Source organism: Homarus americanus, unplaced genomic scaffold (assembly GCF_018991925.1).
Source record: "Homarus americanus isolate GMGI-L3 unplaced genomic scaffold, GMGI_Hamer_2.0 scaffold52806, whole genome shotgun sequence".
Classification (NCBI taxonomy): Eukaryota; Metazoa; Arthropoda; class Malacostraca; order Decapoda; family Nephropidae; genus Homarus; species Homarus americanus.
This window is the reverse complement of record NW_024720773.1, coordinates 100,318-122,169: the sequence shown is the minus strand read 5'-3', so window position 1 is coordinate 122,169 and position 21,852 is coordinate 100,318. Positions and strand designations below refer to the sequence as shown.

Here is a 21,852-nt window from a genome sequence, read left to right as displayed (position 1 = left end):
ACTGTTATATTCAGAACTTCTGCGTAAAGTTTAATGTTCTGAAACTCACCGGGTCGTGTGTTTTACTATTTTCATTAAGTAAATACAGTAAGTATATAAGAAATATACTATCTTCCCCTTTCTCCATTATTCTATCGTCCCCCATAATATGACTAAACGTTTTCTTTATGATTATGTTTATATGTTGAGGAGGTAAATAGTACAAATCAAAACATATAGTATTATGAAATACTTTTTAAATTAGTTTAAATTATTTCACACATTTACTTTTAAATATAATATTAAATACTACTAATATATTTATTTGTTATATTATTATTCAAAAATTTCTTTACTTATAAACTTTTGTACGATAAAATAGTTGTGAGTTTGACTGAAGGTGAATTTGGCGGGCAGGAGGCGGCACACAGGTTTGAAATTTAGGTTAAGAATATTGTACTTATATGTATTAGAATTCTATTCCTGCGGTGACCTACATTGGTAATTGAGGTATGAATGAACGGTTATGGAGATATGAGACTCAAGAGGGTAAGTTATGCTGTGAGGGAGAGAAAGAGAGGCCTAACACGGGGCCCAACCACCACCTCTTTTCAAGTAACAAAAGATTATTTTAGGTATATCACCTGGGGGACAGTTTGCTTTATCCTCTTCACCACTTGTTAGCTGTTTGGGCGATCGGTCACGTCTCTGTTACGCACTGTTGGTAAGTACTAGGCATGTACTGGCTCCTGAATGTACCTGAACCTGCTCCAGTGTTGGTCCAGTCTGGTCTTGAAACAGCTCACACTCGGTGCCGTCACACTGGCAGGTTTTTCGGTAATACTGTACTAGAGCAGATGGCTAACGCCAAAGGAAGTTATTATTATGTTATTATTTCGGGTAATTATGGGGGTAAAATTTTAGGTAATTATTGTTTCGGTCATGCAGCGAATTTGACCTGTTAGGGCAGTTAGGTATTTAAGTTTAGGTTAAGTTCGGTTGAAATTATGTTTTTTCGATGGTTTCTGATGTGTTTTGAACGATTCTGATCTATTTACAAATAGGTGCAGGATTGAAACAATAATTTTACCAATTTGAGTTTCGGTCACCCCTGTAGTATTATATCCAAACTGTGATTTCCGACATAATTATGTAGGTCCAAATAGTCCAAAACATAAAAAACCATCATATAAACATTGTTCGGATATCTTCTCGGTATTATTGCAGTTTCGGCCAATACATGGCTAACTGTGTTAACCATCCCTAACCATAAGATCTCCTTATTTGGAGTATAGGTATTTCTAACGCCATTTCAACCAAGGGGCAAAGAATAATGTCAAATAAATTTTAAAGTTTTCCAATACTTTTTTTGGGGGGGGGGGACTCTGAAATGGGTACTTTTCCCTGGCAATAAAGGTTCAATTCGATTAAATCACACCAAAATACACAGGATGAACTAATTTCTAAACTACTAGGGCATATTGGCCAAAACTGCAAGTTTACCATCTAACCTAACCTAATTCTTAAGATTCTCCAGTTGACTGAAACTTAAATGTAGTGTATATTTTGCCGTGACCGGCTAAGTTCCTACTAACGCTATTTTACTGTGAGTGCGCTTTGATTGGTTAAGCCTCCTGGCTAGGAAGTTAGGTTAGGTCAGGTCAGGTAGGTTTCGTTGGTTGGTTAGGTCAGGTTCTATTAGGTTCTAGTAAATGTCGCCCCATTTATAATAATAAAAACATCTGTGGAAAAAATTAACAAAATCGAACGACTCATTCTGGTGGTAGTGGTGTTTTCAGACATTACCGTATTTTTAACCATTTTACAAGTTAGGTCAATTTAGGTTAGGTTAGGTTTTCAAAGGCATGTTCGGTGTTCTTTTAATATTTTACCCCACATTTTCCCTCTACTACCCACTTTGAACAACCAATGTTGTTGGTAATTGGGGAGGTGTTGTCTGTTAAAATACTAAAAAAATATAAATTTACTCCGGAAACGTAAAAGAACATAGTTTATTTGCTTTCTTCCGATATAAATAGAAATATTTAAGTCCAAGTATTTTTGGTAAATATTTAGTAGTTGCCAACGGTGTACCCCCAACTCGGCCCATCTTAAATAACCAACTTGGTCAACACATTACTAACTCGGCCCACCTTGCACACTTCAAACAAGTAGCTGATTAGAGGTTCAGGAATGACATCTGGACCCCATCTGCTTGGAGTGTATTTAAAAGGAGTGTCCACACAAATAATGACTGTGAAGGGTGGCATAATCGCCTTAACCGAAAGCAAGAAAAGGACAACTTAACTTTTATCTGTTAATCAGGCTGCTCAATAATGAAACAAAACTAATGACACTCCAGGTGCGGCTCTTGACCGACGGTAAAGTGCTATGAAAACAACGGGCCAAGTATGTACATCACCAAGGACAGCTCTTCAAACTGTGGGATGGATTCAGTAGTGGACGAAGATCTGCTAGAAATTTGCTGCAAGGTGTTCATCACGTGACTGTTTATCAGTTATGTTTGTACTTTTATACTGCATTTTATCATTGTTACTTTTGTACTTTTATCTTCATGCAAAAATAAATGTGTAAAATGTGTTCATTAACTTAAGTGGTCCGAGTTGGTTATCCGAGATGGTCCGAGTAGGTGGGCCGAGTTGGACTGTATTCGTTGCCAACACCTAATTGACTTTTAAAATATATTTTTTCGTGTAAATCATAATATAAATACAAATATGACCATCATTGCCGTTGGAAATGAGCCATTGTTGAGATATTGAAGAAAAAAAATTGGAAGTTAAAAAGGTGTAAAAATCTGAAAAAACCTAACCTAACCTAACCCCTAGTGTGTAAGAAACTTACCTTAAGTAAGAGACACAGGAGGATAGAGTGATGCAACTTGAATGAGGAAGTGGTGCCTTCGTCTGTGTCCGTCTCTTACCACAGCCCAGTAAGTCCTCGCTTAACGTCGTGGTTCTATTCCTAAAAACCGCAATGTTAATGGAATCAATATTCCCCATAAATAAATAAAACACTGGAGTTACATTCCTGAGCCTCCCTTTGCCCCATGAAATACATTACATATACAGAAATCCAATGGCATTTTTATAGAAAATAGTATACTTATATATAAATAATCTAAATCGTTTTGTATTGTAACCACCGATGAGCGGAGGTGGCGGAGCGATTGTGTGGTGGGTAGTGGGGCAGAGGAGGAGGATGGCGAGTCACTGAGACCCGGCATGTGGCTCCTCCCGGTTTAAAATCACCATTTTTTTTGCCATTTTAGTCTTATGTTGCTTCTTCACAACACTAGTATCAGTAGCACTTGATGGGCGCTTGGAAGCCATTTCGAATTGTTAGTGTACAGTATTAAGAGCAAAAACACTTAAACACTCACGAACACTGTGGAAGCCTAACAAAGACTGACGATATTTGGGGATGCTATGACGTCACATGAGTGAGAGGTAGCGCGCCATGGCGACAGAGGGTGAGGCACCGTAAAAAGTAATCCGTGACGACGCCAAAAAGACATTATATTGATTCGTCGGGACGTAAACCGAATTATTGGTATCTAAAGAGTAGCGATGTTATAACGAAACAATGTTATTGGGGCAACGTTAAACAAGGACTTACTGTACCATGCATGGCAATCTACGCAGTGTTGACACTGAATTACATCTCGGACACTTTACAAATGAAATAAGAACACGATGAGCCCTAAAACTGTCAACGGCTGCTGCTTCATTGTCCAAAATGCCAATGTACATCCTTCTCACACAGACGCCATCTTCCATCTGCCCTAGAATCAAGACTTGTGCTGATTGGTGCACGAGTATTACTTCACATCTGCGCATGAGCTGATTGGTGCTCACGACTATAACGTCACGTCAACACTCATGCTGATTGGCCATATATTATAAGATAAAAGTTAAAATAATTTGAAACTATAAATTTCTGCCATATTGATCTTTTATTTTTATTTTTTTTATTTATTTAACCAAAGTTTTAGATAAAATATTTGGGATTTTATGGGTAAAAATGGTGTGTCTAACTTAATTAAAGCTGATTTTACTAACTAGTATGATACTCCAGCTAAGACAAATTTGTCCAAATATTGATATAAAAATTCCTGTTAAAAACTATTTATTTATTTGTTGGTATATTATTATTTTAATCTGGGTTGGCTGATTTAAACCAGTGGTATAAACGAAATGGTTTAAAAAAAACCCTTTTTATGGTTTTAATAAACCTTTGGGGAATTTTAATTATTTACAGATGGTTTTAATGATTTAGTTATACAGTGGCACCAGCCACCATGTAATGTTGTCCTTCAGATTAAACTGTTACTTGGTTCATGACAAAACCAGGCCAAGGTGCATATATTACAATGGTAATTACGACAGGATGAGGGAGGAGATGAGGGGTATCTACTGGCCTGACTCACTAAGGTATAAGAACGCAGACACTGCGCTGAATATCATAGCCAGTAAAGTGAACCATTTCATTAAGAAATATATACTCAAGACCAAACCCAGTGCCTCTAGGAATACAAGGAGACCCCTACACATGAACCATGCGGCGGTCAACAAAGTTAAGAAAACCCAGAAATTCAAGGCATGTGTTGGGTCAAATGATGAACAGGACAGGAGGATGTATACAAGAGCCAGGAACCAAGCAAAGGTAGAGTGTAGAAGGGCTGAAAAGGAGTTCCAGAGGCTGGTTGCAAGCGAGGTCAAGTCAAACCCAAAGGCGTTTTACTGCTATGCAAAGTAAAAATTAAAAATGCGAGTAGGAGTATTGGACTTGAGGCATTGAAGATGGTACAGTATAGTCTGCATTTACGTGGTCCATTGAACCCGTGGAGGTCCACGTAAAACGAGAAACGCGTAAACGAAATAACAGAACATATGGGATTAATTGAAATAGAGACTGGGCCGACCCCCAAACTACACTTTTTCCGACAATACGTACGTTGTAGTAAAAATAACATCTTAATTTTATGGTGGTATGCACACACAATTAATATTAAAGAGAAATATCAATAATATTAGGTTTTTTACCACTTACGTTAGTAGAAAAGATGGCTGGGCACATGGGGATGGGGGGTTGGTTCCGAGGCAGTGGGCAGATTATTGGCCCTCACCTGTATCACTTGTATCAGTTGTATCACTATCCACCACAGAGGCTTGCAGGGCCTCTTTGTCAAACCCCTCAAAGTGCATATCCTCACTCTCACTATCACTTTCACTGACTTGGGCTGGCTGTGGTGGGTGGCGGGTGAAGAACTTGGTAATGTTTTGATGACTGGACGACCTTGTGCGCACCCTGCCCGCACCGCTTCCTGCGTAAATGATGAAATTTACCGGGTAATTAAAACATTTCATTCTGGCAAGGCACCGCATAAATGACCAAACGCGTAAACAAAATCCACGTAAATCCAGACTATACTGTAATTACGCAGATTGTTAGGAGTGTCCGCCATAAGTTTCTGTTCTTGGTATGAAATACGTTGGTTCGGTTGGTGCGTGGTTGGCTCGAGCAGTTTCGCTCATTACTCGCCCACACTGACTGGGTCATTATTTAAGTATTAAATTTGTTTCTTACATTGTATCACGTTAAATTGTATTAGGTCTGTATATAGGTTAGATAAGTGGAATTAATGTCAGTAGGGTAATTTAGATAAAGTTTATGTTTTGGCCAATCAGGATATGATACGTCAGTATTTAGCGGTAGAGAGGTGACGTCGGTGACCTACTGGTATACTCTAGTCCAGGGGTGGCGAACCTTTTTGAGAGTGTTACGAGTTGGGGATTTAGAATATAGTCAACCTGTACTATACTGTACCTCATGACTTATGAGTCTGACCTTTAGTGGTGACCTTTTAACCCCATATACTCAATATTTACAAATTACACTTTGTAAATTAGACGATCTCCCACCAATTACATTTCAGGACGCCATCATCCTCTCAATTTTTGAAATAAATATGTTAGGCCTCGCCACTTCCTCCAATATGCCCTGGAAATCACACATCCTTAGTATAACTAAAGCTGCCTCCCGAAAGTTGGGAATGCTGTACTGATGCCGTAGCTACTTCACTCCTGAGCAGTTGCTCCAAGTATATAAAGGATTCATTTGTCCTAACTTGGAGTACTGCTCTCATATCTGGGGTGGCTCTTCTTCTGTCCAACTATTAGATAGGGTGGAATCTAAGGCATTTCGTCTTATTAACTCTCTTCCTTTAGTCGACAATCTCTCTTCCCCTTCTCTTCGCCGCAGTGTTGCTTCACTCTCTCTCTTTTACAGGTACTTTAACAGGCAATGTTCGGTGGACTTGGCATCCTATGTACCGCTGGCAAGGCCGTGGGTTCGCAACACTCTTCTTGCCCGCGGTGCCCACCGTTTCTCTGTGGATGTCAGTCATACGAGAATAACCCGTTTTAGTACCTCCTTCTTTCTTCACACAGCCAAACTGTGGAATGCTCTTCCTTCTTCTGTGTTTCCATGCTCTTACAATCTGTCTCACTTTAAAAAGCTGGTTTTCCGGCATCTTCGTGGTGTAGATTAATGCAGCACAGTGGGGTATGCTATAACGAACGGATTCTACTACGAATATTCCTATAACGAATGGTTTTACCTATAAAATTGAGAATGCTATAACGAATGCAACTCCTACAACGAACGCGGATGAATACGGGACTATTTCGTCTGGCGCATGAATATTGTTGTACCGCGGCTCACAGCAAGAGCGTCAGGCGCCATATTAGTTCATTGTGTAGTCAGTGCACCACTGAACTTGTTGAAATTTCGTCTTTTGATGTGGAAATTCGTGTTATTTTTATAACTATTTTGTTATACAAGTGTACAATTGTAACAATGAATCGCCAAAAGCGAGTGAGAAAGCTAATAACCCTTGAAACTAAGAAAGAAATTATAAATAAACAAAGTGCCTGTAAGACAGTCACCAAAGAGGGCTAGGAAGGATGACTCCTCTCCTTCCACCTCTTCTCCATAATTCTCTCCTCCCCCCTCCTCCTCTGCCTCCTGTCCTGCATACTAACAACGCTAAGGTAAGATAAAGTACCGTATTTTTTACAATTCCCACAGAAATTTTTCAGTTTTAAGTGGTTGTATTTGGGGGCCTGGAACGGATTAATCCTATAACGAACGAGGTTCTAGAACCAATTAGATTCGTTATAGCATACCCCACTGTATAACCTTTTTTTTTTCTATACGGTATTTACAATTTCTTTCCGTTTTTTTTTTTTTTGCCCCCCAGGCTCCGTTGTGGGTTGTTTGACCTGTGCCCGGGTGGGCTAATTCTTGTAAAAAAAAAAAGAAAAAAAAGTGGGTAATACTGTACCTCTACCCAGCCTCAGCCATATAAATTTTTTATCAAGACTCAGTCTTACAATTTGACAAAAATAAAAATAAATATATCAATATTATTTACGTACTGTATATTGTTTTCCTTGCAGGTTAAGAGTGACGTGACGCCTACACAAGATGTATGTCAAGTCTATGGTGGTTGATGGCTTTAAGAGTTATGGCCAGCGCACTGAAATTAATGACTTTGATCCTCTCTTCAATGCCATCACTGGTCTGAATGGTTCTGGAAAATCCAATATATTAGATGCCATTTGCTTCTTACTTGGCATCACAAACCTCAGCCAAGTAAGATTATACACTTATTCATCATTACACTATTAATTTAATGAATTTATGCAGCTGATTTAAACATTTAATAACTTGTCTGGGAAATTATTGTGTTGCAGTCATTCTAATTGTGATTTATTATCATTATTATTATTATTATTAGTAGTAGTAGTAGTAGTAGTAGTGGTATACTAAATTTTCTTATTTTATTTGTTTTATTACCAGTAATTTAATTATTTACCCAAATGGGAAGACTGATATATAATATCATTAAGGCCAGAGACACTTAGCTATTTTGAAACACTATTGATTATTATTTGGGGTTAATCCAGGCTGTAGTATGGCCCATCTTGCAAGACGCATCTTGGTGAGTTCTGTTATGGCTGCAAGATTACCTACTTTGGCAGTTTCTTGCTGCTCTTTTCAGTGTTTTGAGCCAGGTTCTTGAGAATGATCACTCAACTGCTGAAACCAGGTTATGTACATTTTGTATGCGTTGGCAGTGTAGGGTTTTGGCACAGCCCCTTGTGAACCATTACAGTCACCTGCACTTACACCTGGTATAGTGGCTGGCACATTGTCTTGAATCTCCCAGAATGGCCCTAAGAAACCTCACAATAGGAGCCAAACTAAGGATGATAGATATGCATTCTATGAGTTGCCACATTTCACAAAATGCACCAGCCACTGTACCAGATGTAAGTGCAGACAACTGTACCTTCTTACAAAGTGAGTGGTCTTTGTGGGTAATGTACAGTACTATCTTGTTCACCCACTGTAGGAGTCTTTATTTTTATGAGTGACCCTGATGACCCCTCTTACCGACACACTCAACAGTTTGCCTGAGCTTTATAGATATTGATAACCAGAGGAGAATGCATAGTGTATTGTATAGTGATGTGCAGGAGTGTGGCTTGATGAGGCACACATTATATTGGTTAACAAGTGGGAAGTCGGCTTATTAAAAACTGAAAACCACACCAGCTAAGAAAGTGACAGTGCCACCTCCTTATATTATAGGTGAGAGCTACCAACCTGCAGGAGCTGGTATACAAGAATGGACAAGCAGGTGTGACTAAGGCTACAGTCACCATCACCTTTGACAACACAGACAAGAAGCAAAGCCCCATAGGTTATGAACATTACGCTGAAGTTACCATCACTCGTCAGGTAAGCTGGTCTGGTAGTCAACCATAAGTGGTTAGTAAATGTTCCCACCTCACTAACTGCTCAGGGAGGACCACCACCCACCTCACCACCTGCCTTGGGAGGACCACCACCCACCCCACAAGCTGCCCTGAGAGGACCACCACTACCCTGTTCAAACAATCAATCAGAATACTGTCTTTATATCTGAGGGTTGGTGAGGACAGTCCTCCACTCTAAATGTTCTCGGGCTGTTTTTACCACTCTTCCGAGGATTATTCTTTGGAGACTCCGTTTTTAGTTTCATTCAACCATCACAATCTCTGCCTTCTCCTGGCACTCCTGCCCCCAATTCTGCCCATCAATATTTATTATCGCTTCATCCCTAATTATACAAGTATAACCAAAATATCAAATTTTTCTTTTTCTGTACATTTTAAGTATACAGTATTTCTCTTGAAGTTTTTGCTAATGTTAGTACAGTACTTCGTTTGTTTTCCTGTTAGTATGTTTTATTCTTATCCTTCACCTATTACAATACATTACAAAGGATTGCAACCTCTTCTGGTGTCTGCTGAACATGTCCACGCTTCTGACCCATACAACAGTTCTGAACATACATAGCATTTCAGCAGCCCTTTTTCTCAAATTGAAGTTATTGTCCCCTTTTCGTTAGGTCTTTTAAATTATTATTAAATGCTGTTTTTGCCTGCCCTATTCTTGTTTTGAAGAATAGGGCATCACAGCTAATGTTACTTCCCAAATACACAAAATTTTCCACTTAATGTACAGTATTTAACACTTTTGGGATTTTCATATGCAAAATTGCATTTGATATAAATTGTAAGTTTAGGGTTTTCATGGGCAAATTTGTGTACTTGTATTAATTAAAAAAAAAAATTAAATATTTTTGTTTACATATGAACGCTAGATACTTAAGACACACATTTGGTAACATTGGTGCATTCTGGCAACTATGTAGACTGCCCCCCAAGGTTAGGTTACCACACCAGTCTTCCTTTGAGTTTCAACAGCACAGGATTTTACATTAACCCACATTGACCACCATTTTCTCGTGGCTTGTGCTGATTTCTCGTTCATTGCAGTAATTTCATTTATTGATAACAGTGTTGTCAGAGTATTGAACCATGCCTCATGTTGCTGGTGAGGGTAGAAGGGTGGGAAAATGTAAAAAGTGCAAGGAGATTGCACCACGTGGGGATGGTGCGATGCCTCCTGATGCCATCTACTCGCGCTTACGAGTAGATGTGTGGCTGCCGTGATGTTCCGTTAGGAAGGGTCAGAGCCACGCAGTAACCCACCACCTCCTCACACTCACTTCCCACATAGGCTCTTCATTTTTCTTATTTTATATTATTATTTCTTCATTTGTAAGCCACATTGATTATACTGTATAGAGTGCAATACTGTAAGTGTATTTTTGCTGAAATATGCCTGCAGGGACCCTCGGTTTGGGTGGTGCCTTAAGGGTTAAATTAATAATAAAATAAATAATAGAGTAATAAATTAATGTAACATTTACATTGTCAGGTAAGCTGTTTATATGCAGATCGTGCTCAGAAAGTGTAATGATCACACTGGTAAATAAAGTAAAAACCAACATTGGAGAAATAAAAGACAAAATCTTGGAGCTGGTATACTAGTACCCTCTTCAGCCAACTAACAGAACAAAACAAGGGAGAAAGACATAAAACAAAGGAATTAGGTCACATTACCTGTCCTGAGTTGAGGTAGGGTAGGGATTAGGGATAATCTTCTTGACAGTATTCAGGATCAGATCCGGGGTCCACTGATAATATTTCTCATTTACCCCACTCACTAAATGAGGGATACCTATATTTTTTTCGTCTATCCATTTTTTTTTTAAAATTTCATTTGTCATCCACTTACCTTGAGCCTCGTTCCTCCTATGACCTATAAGTTTTCCCCCAGTCTCTAACATTACTTCTTTGTAATTATTAAACTGTTGTCCTGGTCCTTGTTCATCAAAGTCACCCTCTAGCAATACTGAAAATCTGTTTTTGGGTTCAATTTCATATTCTATCCCTGCCCTTGTGTTGATCTTACCTAAATCCCATTTGATTTTGTCCATAGTTTTTCATTTTAATTTTTGAAGTCTAAGCCTCACTAAACTCATTACTGAGACATAGTCTGACCCACAATCTGCCCCTGGATAGGTCTTGGTTTGGTTATTGAATTTGTGAATCTTTCCTGAATTAAAATGTAATCTATTTGATTCCTGACTGTGTTATTGACATTGTCCTAAGGTGAGACCTATATATAGAGATGCCTAGAGTGTTGTTCAAACCATGTACAGTGGGGTATGCTATAACGAATCTAATTGGTTCTAGAACCTTGTTTGTTATAGCATTCGTTCGTTATAGGATTAATCCGTTCCAGGCCCCCAAATACAACCACTTAACACTGAAAAATATAATATAAAATTGTAAAAATTGTAAAAAAGTGCATAAATATGCATCTAAACCCCTGAAATAAAGAATATCATTAATATTTGTAATAAAAAAACAATAAATTAGAAAAAAAAAATTTAAATAGTGTTCGTTGTAGGAGTTTCGTTCGTTATAGCATTCTCAATTTTATAGGTAAAACCGTTCGTTATAGGAATATTCGTAGTAGGATCCGTTCGTTATAGCATACCCCACTGTATAGTATTTACAATTATCATCTTGCTTCCTTATGAAAGTCAATTAATATTTCTCCTCTCTCATTTCGTTTACCCAACCCTTGTGGTCCTACTTCTGGTGCTACTTTCCCCTTCCCAATTTTTGTGTTTAACTTAACAGTATCTTTTTCTTTCTTTAAGTCTTCATAAAACTTGTCTAAGCCTTCATCCTCACCATCATTTGTTAGTTCATAAACCTGTATTTTAAAAAAAAATCCAGGGGTTTAGCATTAAACTTGACTTATAAAACTCTCTCAGACACTGTACAATATCCCTTTACACTGCTGCTCAACTTGAGCTGTACAAGAATACCAACACCTGAAGTAAGAATCTTTATCACTAATGCTACATGAACCTGTCCATCTTACTTCAATTAATTCCAGAATGTCCCACTGCAATCTTTTTCCCTGCAAACATTTGTATACAGCCGTGTCGCATCTTACACACATTTAACTTAAGCTCATTCAACTCTACACACATGGCTTAGGTAAAAGATAAACTATGACACAGTGAGTGTAAGAGCGTATGGCTGTGGGAGATACTTACACCTTCGCCTCTCTCAGCCTTAGTTACCACGTGTAGTTCATTGTGTCAACAGCTCCCCTCACTGTTTGTGACTAGTGTGTACAGCGTATTTAAAACTAAAATTTTCGTACAACATGGCTTCCAATTGCAAGGCAACTCCTTCGTCTGGAGCTCAATCCCCCCAAAAATTATCTGTGCTAACGTTGCAGGAAAAAGTGGTTGTGTTAGACTGATTGAGGGATGGTTTGTTGATCACAAGCATTGGCCGCAACAAATCCAACATCCATTCAATCAAGATTTGAGAGAAAGAAATTCATCTAGCTATTCCTCGAGTGCCCCAATGACTGCTAAAGTGACGAGCCAAGTGCATGATAAAACTTTAGTGAAGACTGAAAAAGCATTAAATTTATGGCTGGAAGATATGAACCGTAAATGTGTGCCTATCGATGGAAATGTTTTGCGAGAAAAGGCTCTTAGTCTTTACATGCAATTTTAACCTCCCAGTGAAGAGGAACAGTGTTCTCATGAAAAAGAATCAAAGCCAGCCAAGGTTGGCTTAATACTTATAAGAACAACTTCAACCTCAAAAACATCTGGCTCTCTGGTGAGGCTACCTCTGCCCCAGCAAAGGCCTTCCCTGAGGAATTTAAGAAAGTTGTAGAAGAAAATGGGAATCTTCTGGAACAAGTTTTAATGCTGACGAGACGGCTTTTCTGAAAGATGCTCAACTGTACATATATTTCAAAATCAGAAAGACAAGCCCCTGGATTCAAAACAGCTGAGGATCATGTGACTGTGTTGTTGTTTATTTGTAGTAATGCTGCTGGGCATTTAATAAAGCAACACTTACTTTACAGAGCTGCCAATCCCCATGCCCTAAAAGGCAAAAAAAAAAAAATCAAATAAAAAGACTTGGATGATGGTAGCATTGTTTCTTGAATGGTTCCACAAGTGCTTGATTCCAGAAATCAAGCAATATCTTGAAGGGAGAGGACTAGAATTTAAAATGTTGTTGATTGTAGACAATGCTCCTGGCCAACCTGAGGCACTCCAGTTTGTACATCTCAAAGTTGAAGTTGTCTTTCTGCCCCCCTCCATACTCTAGCCTTTCGACCAAGGCGTGAGTCGCTGTTTCAAAGTGACATACACGCGGCTTACGTTTGCCCGAATATGAAGCACTATGGATGCCGATCCCAACCTTGATGTAATACAGTGTTGGAAATCCTTAAACATAGCCAATTGCATCACTTATATTCAAGAGGGAATTGATGCAATCAAGCCTATATCAGTCAATGCATGTTGGCGTGCTCTTTGGGGTGAGTTCGTGAATAATTTCAAGGGCTCCCAACCATTGATAATGAAGTGAGATACATTGTTCAGGTGGCAAGGTAAGGCAAGTGGGTGGCGAAGGTTTTGATGACATTGTTGAGGAAGAAATTGAGGATTTAATCGAAGGTCATCTAGAAAGTTTGACTAATGAAGAGTTAGAACTGATAAAATCGTCTGCAGAAGAAGAAGGCGATGACAATGAAGAGGAAGAGCCAACAAGTTTGACTTCATAAATTTTCTGAAGTTTTCCAAGCAGCAAAACACCTTAAAGATTTAATTTTGGACTATGATCCATCTTGGAGTACAGTGATCCCTCGGTTAACGAACTCAATCCGTTCCAGAAGGTCGTTCGTTAACCGAAAAGTTCGTTAACCGAAACCATTGTTTCAATGGGTTTTTGGGTAATTGGTTCCAGCTCACCGAAAATTTCCTAAATTCAACAAAAATGGTAGAAAAGTTCACTTACTTTGAGGTGTGTATGTAGAAGGCTCCTGGGAGGTGGAGGAGGAGAAGGGAGAAGAGAAGGAAGTGGAGGTGGAGGAGAAGCATTTTACTGCTTCTTGGAAGGTGAGTCACCTTCCAAGAAAATGTCAGGAACCTCTGGACTGACAGATTCTCCACCATGAACATCCTCTCTCCTTCTTGAAGTGGAAGGCTGAGGGATAGCATCTTGTTCCCTCTGCCTTTTACTGAAGAAAGTGTCAATTGTGGTCTGTGGGGCATCTGTCTTCCTCACCATTAACTTATGTTTAAAGAAGGACCACTGAGTCCTCAACATGACACAAAGTTAGTTCATTTTTTTCCACTTCTGGGTGCTTTGAAGCCAGTTCCCTTAACTTCTCCCAGTAGTAAATCACATCTTTCAACTGTTTAGCTGACATATGGTCATCACTTTCAATTTCTTCCTCTCCACTGTCAGCCTCTATCTGTAACATCTCATCCAGTTGCTTCAAGTCATCAGGAGTAAGTTCCTCCTCATGAGACATCACAAGCTCTTCCACATCCTCCTCCTCCACTTCAAGGCCCAATGACTGACCAATGGACGCAATCTCTTTGTCCAACTCTGTTTCTTCCTCAAATCCCTCAAAATCATGGACTACTGATGGCCACAGTGCTTTCCATGAAGAATTGAGGGATCTAGTGGAGACTTCTTGCCATGATGACACAATCAATTTTACAGCCTCCAGGATGTTGAATTGTGTCTTCCAGAACTGTTTCAGTGTTAGTTCAGGATCATTAGAAGTTGCCTGATGACACCTCCTAAACATTTTCTTCATGTACAACTTCTTGAAGTTGCTGATCACATTCTGGTCCATTGGCTGTATGATTGATGTAGTGTTTGGAGGCAAAAACAACACTTTCACAAAGTCAAATTGATACTCAAAATTGCTGGCAAGGTCAGGGTCATGACCAGGAGCATTATCCATGATGAGAAGAGCCTTTAAAGGGAGTTTATTGGTGGTTAGGTAGCTCTTGACAGAAGGGCAAAACACATCAACAGCCCATTCATTAAAGAGCTGTCTTGTCACCCATGCCTTACTGTTGGACTTCCAATAAACTCCAAGTTTTGTTCTTACCACTTTCTGTTGCTTGAACACCCTGGGGTTTTCAGAGTGGTAGACAAGCATAGGCTTCAGTCGGAAATCCCCTGAAGCATTGGCACCAAGCAATAGAGTGAGACGGTCGTTCATGGGTTTATGCCCCTGTAAAGAGGCTTCATCTTTGGTGATGAATGTTCTTTTGGGCATCTTTTTCCAGAACAGCCCAGTTTCGTCCACTTTGAACAGTTGCTGTGGAAGATAATTTTCTTCTTCCATCAGTTTTTTAAATTCAACTAAAAACTTTGCTGCCCCTTCTTTATCAGCACTAGCAGCTTCACCATGCCTAACAACACTTAAAATGTCACTTCTTTTCTTAAATTTTTCGAACCAGCCTTTGCTGGCCCGAAAATCTTCAAATTTTGTGCCTGAAGAACCAGGTTGATCTGCCTTTAAATGTTCATAAATCTCCCTGGCTCTTTCACAAATGAAATCACCAGAAACTGAATCACCTTTCATCTGTTTTTCCCTAATCCAGATGATAAGTAATCTCTCAGTTTCTACGATTAGGGATCTACTTTTAAACACTCTTGTAGATTTGTCTCACTTTCACTTCTTTAAATTTGTCTTTCTGTGCAAGAATTGTCGACACAGTTGATGCCGACATGCCATATTCTTTGCTAAGCACATTTGATTTAATGCCTTGTTCATGTTTTTTTATGATTTCCTGCCTGGTTTGGATTGAAATAGATTTTCTTGATCTCTTAGGCCCCATGCTGGATTCAAACAATGTCAACACGTGTTTTTCAAAATTAAACTAGCTGTAAATAAAGAATATTTTCTTTAAAATAACACTGCATTGCACTATATATTGTGAATATGTAAAATAAATTTCAAAATGACCAATAATTTGCTTGGAAACGCAGAAAAAAAGCGTTTAGTTGGAGAGTCTCAAGCAAGTTGTTGCCTGCAGTGAAAACAGAGAGACTAACGCCTGTTTGCTGTGTTAAGAGGCTGCGTGCCGCGCATTAAACTAGTCACTTTACCTTCAATTATGTTCAATAATTGTTAAAATGACTAAAAAAATTAATATTAAACTTTTAAAATTATTGAATAGTATAAACTTCTTGATATTTGCTAAAATAGAAAGGAATTTAAGCCCTAGAACCGATTAATGTAATATGACTGATATCAAAGCTGGCTGTCTGGCCAGTGAAAATATGTTAGGAATCAGTTTATTGGAAATTATAGATTAACGAATTTTTGTTAGTTAACTTGATTGAAGATCATATGGAAGGCAGTTTGTTAACGAAATTTCGTTAACCGGTAGTTAGATTAACGGATCACTGTATCGTCTCAAGATTACATATTGTGCTTTAACAGATATTTTCATCCTGTACCAAGAAATGTTTCAACAGCAAAACAACAACGACAGTTTCAAATACCATGAAGAAAGCACCACCACACATGAGACGACACTATCAACTTCTCGACAGGCCAGAGCCCACAACTCTCTTCACGACTCACCAATAATGTTGTTGGGTGATGAGAAACTAATCATACAGCTCCCAACATCATCTCAACATTATATAGGTGCTATACTAATCATCATCATCATCATAGTTAGAAGATCCAGGATAAATGGTGAGCATTCAGATATTCATACAGCAGAGGTGGTCGTGTGGTGCAATTAAACTGAATAGGCTTAACCAGCCAAGTTGCCAGAGGCGCTATTGACAAAGTACTCACTGCTTCCACACTTACGATCACATAAATACTGTTACCAGTAGTTGAGTGGTTACCTACTGTGTGTTGATAAATGTACTTTATTTGGTGGTTGGGTTTAATGTTAGCGTTTCTAAATGTTTTGAATGTAAAGTGTACTGATATAAGATGATATTGTGTCTGATGTTGCTGCCATATTATGTTATTGTTTCTGATATTGTTGTTGTATGCTCTATGTAATGTGATGTATTAACACAAACAAATGTGTTAAACATAAGTGACACTTATGTAGAGGACGAGCCAAATTAAGTTCAACACTAAATGGTGGTAGGTTTGGGATCCCTCAGTCAGGCTGCCGGTGAGAGCTAGACAGGGAAGGACTCCCAGCAAGACAGACATACATTTGCTGAACTTAGAACACTTACTCAGGTTTTGTATATCAGTATTGCTCTAGTGATTTATATTAGGTGACCATTGGTTGTGTTATATATGTGTATTGTTGATTTTATGAACTAGATTACTGTGATTGTAGCTTTGTTGAAGAGAAACTTTGAATGATCAAGGTCCAACTAATGATATACCATACACCAGTTTAATTTACCTTTAATTTATCATCTGTTAAGCAAACTGCCAGACATTGTTGTTAAGAATTCACTTTATGTATTATAAGTGTAAGGTAAAATCTTGAAATGTGAACCCTAACTCCTGAAGCAGTCAACGAGCCTGCTCCATTTGTTGTTTGTTACCTATACTCCCAGAAACTTAAAGATTACTGTTATATTAAGTTACTGTACCAATCCCATGTCCATATTCCATATTGTACTTTAATCATAAATAATAATGTTGCCCTTGTAACTTGAGGATGGCCAACCAAAAGCCACAGTGTGAATTTGTTTATTGTAGCCAACAATTAGATGGCCTTGGGCGGCCAATCCTCGTTACATGAGGAAAACCATTAACTAACCATTAAAATGATTTTTCTACAACTGTTATAGTTCAGGGATGTGATTTCTCCATTTTTTCTTTTTTCTGTTTTGTTTTGTTTTGTTTTTCGCTTTAGGCGACCTACGTGAATCGCGTAGATCCGTTGAGAAATTATTTTTGGGGGGGGTGGGTGGTATGACCATGATGAGAGAAATGTTTGACAATAATTGACTCTCTAGGGGTCAATGGGTCTGCCACGTGAGGACAATGAGCCAGTATAGTGGCTGTACTCTATATGTTCATCCATCACATCATATACTCTCTCCCATCCTGGCACAGGTCATCGACCCACAACGGGGCCTAGCAGACAAAAAAATAAGAGTAAATATAGAAGACAAAAGGACTATATTAATCTACACCACGAAGATGCTGGAAAACCAGCTCTTTGAAGTGAGACATTGTATGAGTATGGAAACACAGAAGAAGGCAGAGCAATCCACAGTTTGGCTGTGTGAGGAAAGATGTACTATAGCGTGGTTATTTTAGTGACCCGAACACACAGAGAAATGGTGACCACCGCCGCAAGGCGTGTTTATGAGCCCATCCTTACTGGCAGTACACAACCACCAAATCCACACCCCGTTAAAGTACCAAAGGAGAGAGAGGATTCAACATTGCGTAAGAGAAAGAGAGAAGAAAGATTGTCAACTAAAGGAGGAGAGTTAATGAGATGAAATGCCTTTGATTCACCTATCTAACAGTTGGACAGAAGAAGGACACCAGATATGAGAGCAGCATTCCAAGTTAGGAATAATGAATCCATTGAAAACTTGCTCAAGAGTGAAGTAGCTACGGCATCTGAACAGCATTCCCAGCTTTCGGGAGGCAGCTTTAGCAATGTTGTTACTTCCATGGCATATTAGAGGAAATGGTGAGGCCTAGCAAATCTATATTAGAATTTGGCAGAATGATTGTGTCCTGAAATGTGAAAGCTGGGAGGTCATCTAATTTGGAAAGTGTAATAGGTAAATACTGTTGTTTTATTACTACAGTGGGTCCTCGGTTAATGAACACAATTCGTTCCACAGAGTCGTTCGTTAACCGAATCCATTATTTCAATGGGATATTGGGTAATTGGTTCCAGCTCACAGAAAAGTACATGCAAAGTAAAGCCAAAAATGCATAAAGTCAGAAACACTTCAAAATGCCGCTAAATAGCCCTTAAATCACTATATTTATATACGCACATATACTCTCTTACTCTTAAATCACTACTGTAATGTGATACAGGTGATTATTTATCTCTTGTGCAAAAATATATGACGCTATATTCAAATTATTCGCTGTCTTGCAAGGATTCAAGCTACAAATTATATTCTCCTAACTTTAGTCTGAGATATTATATAAGATAAAACTCTAAGCCAAAACCTGGCTGGGCAGGGGGGAGAGAGAGGAGGGGAGCGGAGGTGAGGTGATATTTGACAGTTGGTGCCCAAGGTCTAATGTGTGTTTATTTATCAGTCCATGACTAAGCTTCTCTCTTATAAAATGCCAGTGATATGACCAGAATATAATTTACATTGCTGGGATTTGTAAGATGGTGATTAATTTGAATATAAACACGCACTGCTCAGCGAACAGGTGACCGCCCGGGCCAGCACTAGACCCGTGACCGGACACATTACCTGTTGACTGATTAATCTGACCTGACGGCTTATGCCACCATCCCAACCGTGACTACCATCCATAGCAACAGTCCCATGGGGTTGGTGGGTTCCTCTGACCGCATAATCTGACCCATATATATATTTTCGGCCCGAGGAAGTAGTTGCCCCGGCCCCTGCACTCTAGGACGGCCCTGTAAACACGCTATAATTTGCACTAGACAACAATTTTAGTACCGTTATCATTTAGTACAAATATACTACATATTTGCACTTAATTCATTTATTTCTTTTATGTTTCTTTTAGTATGGTGTGTGCATGTAAATGAATGAAAATCAATGAAGAAATTTATGTAAATCTACCCAAAAATACAGTTGAAAAACTTTACATTACAGTATAAATGTACTACTGACAGTACACTAATGTACTAAAATTTTTATCTCTTGTGCAAAATATATTACATTTATATTCAAATTATTCACTGTCTTGCAAGGATTCCAGCAATGCAAATTATATTCTCCTAACTTTAGTTTGTGATATTATATAAGATAAAAACTTAAAGCCTACTGTATAACCACCAATCCCTGTGGGAGGAGGGTGACGGTAATGTTTGACAGTAGCGCGAATATTTAGTTTATTTGTCCTTTAGATTGATTTTTTGTTTTTTACCAAATTTCAGAAGTGACCGTATAATTTACTTGTGGAATTCTTATATGATAGTGATTAATTTGAATGTAAACATGCAATAGTTTGCACTAGACTTAAATTTTAGAATTCATTTTGTACATTATTTTGATTACATGGCAGCTTTTAAATTAGGACAGTATGCAAATGAGTTTCAATAAATGAATATTACATATATCGAGCCCAAAATACTAGTTGAAAACTTATGTAGACAGAGCTTGATGGCTAAATTTTAGAATGACCTTAATAATAAAAATGCACAATATTAAAGACAATTTTCTTGATATTTACTCCACTAGAAACGAATGTAAACATAGAACAGATTACTGAATTGGCAGACTCGCATAGCTGATTCTCACAACAAAACGTGATGTTAAGAAAGATTTCGTGAATCAAATTTTTGTTCGTTAACAGATCTAGTTTGAGAATTAGGAGAAGGAAAATGAAGAAGAGTGAAGAGGAGATTCTTTAGCGTAAGAATGGATAGAATTAGTTGTAAGAAGTAAATCATTGAAAAAAGAAGAAGAGAGTAGGTGAAAGAACAGAACTGTGACACCACAATTGGTTCTCAAGGAAGAATTTAGAGAACACATTGGGGAGAAACCATAGAGGGAAGTTTATAAAGCATAGACTTGTGCCATTCCCCACAACCCTGGAAAATGTCGAGGCCATGACGAAAGTTTCCCCATAATCACTAAGAGAGGATGACCAAAGATGGGTGTAGAAGACAGATCACCAGTAGATCTCGCCCAAAGCCATACTGGTGATCTGACAAAAGAGAATGGCGTTCAAGGTGACGGAGAAAATGAGAGTTTAAGATAGTTTCAAAAATCTTTAAAAAGGGATGAAGTTAGGGCAATGGGGTGATAGAGGGATTGGAATGGTCACCCTTCTCCGGGATGGGCTGAACCAAGGCATGCTTCCAAGAAGAAGGAAAAGTTTGGGTTTTGAGGCAGAGGCGAAAGAGGCGAGCAAGCACAAGGGCCAGAGTTTCAGCACACTCCCTCAGAACACGAGGGGGTATTCCGTCCTGTCCATGCACTTTACTCACATCCAACCTGGATAACACACCGGCAACCCTACGAGTGGAGATTATAGCAAAGTGCATAGGTTCAGTAGAAGGATCAGGGCTAGGAGGAATAGAGTTGAAATCATCTAAGGTGGAGTTAGAGGAGAATAAGGTGCCAAAGAGATTGGCTTTATCAGGGGGAGAGTTGGCTGTAGAGTTATCAGGTCGGAAGAGAGGAAGAAAAGAAGGAGTGTAGAAGTTATTACAGATATTTTTGGTTAAGGACCAGAAGGATTTACTAAAAGAAGATTTAGTCGGGTCAGCAGTCTTTTTTATTATCGAAAATTCTGCTTGGCCCTATGAAGAATAACCTTACAACGATTCCCAGAAGTAATGAAAGAGGAGTGGGTAATAGGAGAAGGAGATAGTTTCATAACTTAAACGCCCTATCACTCACCCTACATACAAGAGAACAGGAGCGATTAAACCATGATTGTAAAGTGACTTCAATGGAAGATAAACTATTTATCGTTGCAGTTTACACTACCTGACATATCTACTTATGATATTGCCCATTATTAGAAACACAGAAAAAAGTAAAAAAAAAGTGTTTTCCCATAAAATCATAAATTTATCCTAGATATTATTACTTTATTACTTTTTAAATGTTAAATGTGGATTCCTCACACTTTTTCATTAAAAAAAGGTAGTTAAAACTTTAATGTAAACATTTTCTTTTTTTAGTGACTTTTGGCACTTATTAGAATACCGCTGAAATTGGCCGACGCGGTGAAAGGGTTAAATATGGTAAAAACTTCCCGGTTAGGTATTTTCCCGGACCCCCCAGTTATTAATTTTTTTTTATCAATACCCAATCATATCCCTGGTAATTTCATTATCTGTAGCAATACTGTAGCAACATGCATTACCATCTCTTGCAGGCTTAAGCTGATCTCTCATGT

General features: G+C 38.5%; 1 protein-coding gene across 1 annotated transcript in view; it reads left to right on the top strand.

Annotated features, from left to right (window-relative positions):
• The first annotated feature begins 368 nt into the window (after positions 1-368).
• The window catches only part of LOC121861100 (structural maintenance of chromosomes protein 2-like), a 77,905-nt gene continuing 56,421 nt past the window's right edge, over positions 369-21,852 (top strand). The window contains exons 1-3 of the mRNA XM_042358661.1: positions 369-410; positions 7,464-7,659; positions 8,662-8,811. Of these exons, the coding sequence (XP_042214595.1) occupies positions 7,492-7,659; positions 8,662-8,811 (318 nt within the window). The 5' untranslated portion in view covers positions 369-410; positions 7,464-7,491. The remainder of the gene's footprint in view (positions 411-7,463; positions 7,660-8,661; positions 8,812-21,852) is intronic.